Source organism: Cryptomeria japonica, chromosome 3 (genome assembly GCF_030272615.1).
Source record: "Cryptomeria japonica chromosome 3, Sugi_1.0, whole genome shotgun sequence".
NCBI lineage: Eukaryota > Viridiplantae > Streptophyta > Pinopsida > Cupressales > Cupressaceae > Cryptomeria > Cryptomeria japonica.
In genome coordinates this window covers 974,364,125-974,368,771 of record NC_081407.1, presented here as the reverse complement: position 1 = coordinate 974,368,771, position 4,647 = coordinate 974,364,125, and the positions used below count along the sequence as shown (strand labels likewise).

At 38.1% G+C, this 4,647-nt stretch overlaps 1 protein-coding gene across 1 annotated transcript; it reads left to right on the top strand.

Annotated features, from left to right (window-relative positions):
• Window positions 1-286: 286 nt before the first annotated feature.
• LOC131078371 (tubulin alpha chain) lies at window positions 287-2,707 on the top strand. Its single transcript, XM_058016044.2, has 4 exons — window positions 287-628; window positions 822-1,056; window positions 1,191-1,561; window positions 1,852-2,707. The coding sequence occupies exons 1-4, from the start codon at window positions 536-538 to the stop codon at window positions 2,503-2,505; spliced, it is 1,353 nt and encodes a 450-aa protein (XP_057872027.1). The 5' UTR covers window positions 287-535; the 3' UTR covers window positions 2,506-2,707.
• The last annotated feature ends 1,940 nt before the right edge of the window (window positions 2,708-4,647 follow it).

The window sequence follows — 4,647 nt, the reverse complement described above, 5'->3', positions numbered from 1 at the left end:
ACAAACCAAAATTTACCCTATCATATCTGACTAATAAATTCTGTACACGCACTCCAAACTGTCTGGAATGAATCTACACCGTGGGTATGTGAGCCCCTTAGTAAGTCATATTGAATACTAAATTAATAAAAAAATCTATCTTAGTGCGCGCCGATCAACGGTCAAAAAAACCCGTGAAATAATAACGACCCCCAAACGGCCAGTGAGTCGATTTGAAATGAGAGAAGTCCCGCCTGCCGGACTGCCGGCCCTGCCGTCGACCGGCCCTTCACCACTTTCCTGTTGTCGTCTTTCGCAACGGCTAGTCCTCTCCGCCTTCTACAAAACCCCATCATGTGCTCAGATTTTTTCACTGTGCTTTAGCGATATTCGATCTCCTTCTCTGATCTGCTTTCGTGTGGACGTCTTTGTATACGTCTTCACGAAGCCCCTGGGTATCTGCATTCAGTTTTTCTGCTTGTAATCTGTGTACAGTCTTAACAAGGACTTTGGTCTTTAACTTTGAGGAGTTTTTGAGGGTTTTTTTTCAGCGACAATGAGGGAGTGCATTTCAATCCACATTGGCCAGGCCGGTATCCAGGTCGGCAATGCCTGTTGGGAGCTTTACTGTCTCGAACACGGCATTCAGGTACGCTCGCTTCTGTGGGTTATTGGGAGTTAAGCTCGCAGGATTAGGGTTTTCAGGCAGGGTTTTTTCTTAGTAGGGGTTTGGGGTTTTTTATTGAAGTTTTTCATCGCTCTGGTTTTTCTTTTCATAGGGTTTTTTGTGTTTTCGTAATAATGTTTATTAATGTATTTTGGGTTGAATTTGTTATGTTCAGCCCGATGGCCAGATGCCTAGCGACAAGACGGTGGGCGGCGGTGATGATGCTTTCAACACTTTTTTCAGTGAGACCGGTGCGGGAAAGCACGTTCCCCGTGCTGTGTTCCTGGATCTGGAACCGACTGTCATCGATGAGGTTCGAACCGGGACTTATCGCCAGCTTTTTCACCCGGAGCAGCTCATCAGCGGGAAGGAGGACGCCGCAAACAACTTCGCCCGTGGCCACTACACCAGTAAGTAATCCTTTTCAAATTAGCTTGCCAGTCTTCTACTTCTTGTTATTTCGAAACCCTAAAGTAATCCTTTCGTTGTTCTGCTTTCTGTTACTGAAATCCTAGTGACATTATTTTTGCTTTTCTGCCTTTAGTTGGTAAGGAGATAGTTGATCTGTGCCTGGATCGAATCCGAAAGCTGGCGGACAACTGTACTGGTCTGCAGGGGTTTCTTGTTTTCCACGCAGTAGGAGGAGGGACTGGATCAGGGCTGGGATCTCTTCTCCTGGAGAGGCTTTCTGTGGACTATGGAAAGAAATCAAAGTTGGGCTTCACAGTTTACCCGTCTCCTCAGGTCTCCACATCTGTGGTGGAACCCTACAACAGCGTGCTCTCAACTCATTCACTGTTAGAGCATACTGATGTGGCTGTTCTGTTAGATAATGAGGCCATTTATGACATCTGCCGCCGTTCCCTTGACATTGAGCGCCCTACTTATACTAACCTTAACAGGCTCGTTTCTCAGGTCTGTAACTCTTTTTCCTATTCATGGTTGTTCTCTGTAGGTGTTTAATTGTTTACAGGGACGTCATCTGGATAATGTTCTGGTATTCTTTATTTAAACCCTATTATGGACAGTTTTATTGTTCTCTGTCTGATGAGGATAGTTTACTGAAAGAGTTTAAATTTAAAGCTTAGGTGTTTGGTATGATGAGGTCATCTGGATAAATTTATGGTAGTCTTTATTTAAACCCTGTTATGAACAGTTTTATGGTTCTCTGTATGATCAGGTTAGTTTTCATTTATTTTTTGCAGGTTATATCTTCCTTAACTGCGTCTCTGCGTTTTGATGGCGCACTTAATGTTGACGTGACGGAGTTCCAGACCAATCTGGTACCCTACCCTCGCATTCATTTCATGCTTTCATCTTATGCCCCTGTAATCTCTGCAGAGAAGGCCTACCATGAGCAGCTCTCTGTTGCAGAAATCACTAACAGTGCCTTTGAGCCTTCTTCCATGATGGCAAAATGTGATCCCCGCCATGGAAAGTACATGGCCTGCTGTCTCATGTACAGAGGAGATGTTGTGCCCAAGGATGTGAATGCTGCTGTTGCCACCATTAAGACTAAGAGGACCATTCAGTTTGTGGACTGGTGTCCTACTGGGTTCAAGTGTGGTATCAATTATCAGCCCCCAACTGTGGTTCCTGGAGGCGATCTTGCCAAGGTTCAGAGGGCAGTTTGCATGATATCCAACTCCACCAGCGTTGCTGAAGTCTTCTCTCGCATTGATCACAAGTTTGATCTCATGTATGCCAAGCGTGCTTTCGTGCACTGGTATGTTGGTGAGGGTATGGAAGAAGGAGAGTTTTCTGAGGCACGTGAGGATCTTGCTGCTCTGGAGAAGGACTACGAAGAAGTTGGAGCTGAGTCTGCTGAAGGCGATGAAGATGATGGCGAGGAGTACTGATTTTTCTAGGGTTGATTAGTATTAGTAATCGATATTAGTATACTATATAATTGGCTTTTGCTGACAATTATTTTACAGACCAATACTCATTGGTTTTATCATGTAATGGGTAATTTTCGGGTTTTGTCGATGTAATGCTATCTTTGGACGTGTACTGGGTTTCTATTTTATATATATATAATATTTACAGTTTATACTAGTATCAACGGGCATTTTTATTTGCACATGTGCATTAATAAATCTTGTAAAATATTCTTTGTTCTTTGTTTTCGAATGTATCACAATTCTTGTAAAATATGAATCCAAATACGTTCACAGCTTATACATGACCGTCTTTGGGTCTTTGGGTCTTGGTTATATTGACTTGGCCTTGGTTACATTGAATTAATTTATCAAATTTTGTAACAAGTAGAGATAAAGCGTATAGCTTATACACGTCATTTTTAGAACAGGTCCTTAAAATGCTGTAAAAACTTGAAATTGCCAAGTAAGTTTCTCTCAGATTTAAAATAAATCAAATATTAGATTTAACCGATTTGTTTTGGAACAAAGGATAAGATAAATTGACATAGATTATTGAGAAATTGCCATAGGCTCTGGCAAAAAAAGACTTCTAAGAGAATTAAATATGAATTCATTTTTTAAATAAACTTGAAATTGCTCTGATATGACTTTTTTCTTCAATATTTCATATCAAATATTAATAAAATAATGGTAGAGTATTGAGATAGGTAAATACGTTTAGATTTTTATAATTTAAATATCTTAAAATTTAATAAATAAAATGTGTCAACATTACTAAAGAAAAATTTAAAATCTTGATTAAATTTTAAGATATAATAGATTACTTAAAAATTCAATTAAATAATGAGCGGTGTTGTTTATGGTATCTTTTGAATCAGAAGTTGAGATGGTTTTACACTCTTGTTGAAATCTCTTAAATCTATTTTGGGTTTTGAGTGAATCTATGATTTTTTTGTATATTTTGGGTTTTGAGTGAATTTATGAATTTGTGTATTTTGGGTTTTGGGTTTTGAGTGATTTTGTGTATGTATTTTGGGTTTAATTTGTTATTAGTTAATTTAAAATAAGTAACTTTAATATTAATATTTTTCTTTAGAGAATTATAATGGATTTCTTGTTGTTACTTTCATTCCTTGTTTGTGCCAACTCTCATGTGTTCCTTATCTCAAATTAGCTTGCTGTAATGTGATGCAATTGATAGTTATTTTTTGCGACAAAACAATGAACATTTTTAATTGTCCAAATTTTGAACTAAGCTACATATTTCCTTCATCTTTCTTTGATCATCTCCTTTTATAGAGAGGCTTTGGTCCCTCAAAGATAAGGAAAGAATGTCCCCACCACCTCTTTAAAGTACTAATGAGCTTTGCTCATTGTTTTCCCTTTGAGCCCCACTTGTTAAGACTTGTGTTCCCCTTTCTTGGTCTATCTTGCTTTCATTTAAGTACCATGTACTTGTGAACCCCTTCCTTTTATTGCTCTCCTATCATACCCTAGGTCTTCCATTGAGGGTATAACCAACTCTTCTTCTCCTTAGCACATAGTTGGAGATGTTCAAAATCAACTATTTGAATGTGGTGACTAATCATGTTGCTAGACTTAAGTTTTGGTGACTTTGACAACTGCACTTACCCCCAAGTCAATTAGCATAGGAGTGTAGTGCCCCCAAGCAAAAAATGCAGATTAATTAATGAAAGAGTTAGTTATTTGGTATGTAATTTGACCTTTGTAAATTGCCAAAAATGCTTGATAAATTTTGAAATGTGAAAAATTGTGAAATTATATTTTGTTCTTTTCTGGATAATTGAAGGAAGTGGATGATTGCTTCTCTATGGATGTAGACCACATTGGGCAAACCACATTAAATCTATGTTGAGAATTGTTATTTTGTCTTATATTTTGCATTATAATCAATATTGTTTAGTGTTTTGATTTACCTAAGCCCTAACAAATGGTATCAAAGCCATGTATTTTAGTCATTTGGTAGGAGATTTCAGATTTGAGTGGGAGCAATGACGGAAGAAGGCATGTTGTAGGTTGAAAAGTTCAACAACCAAAACTATTAGCTATGAAAGATGCAAACAAAAGAGTATCTATATTAGAATGATCTTTTCTTAT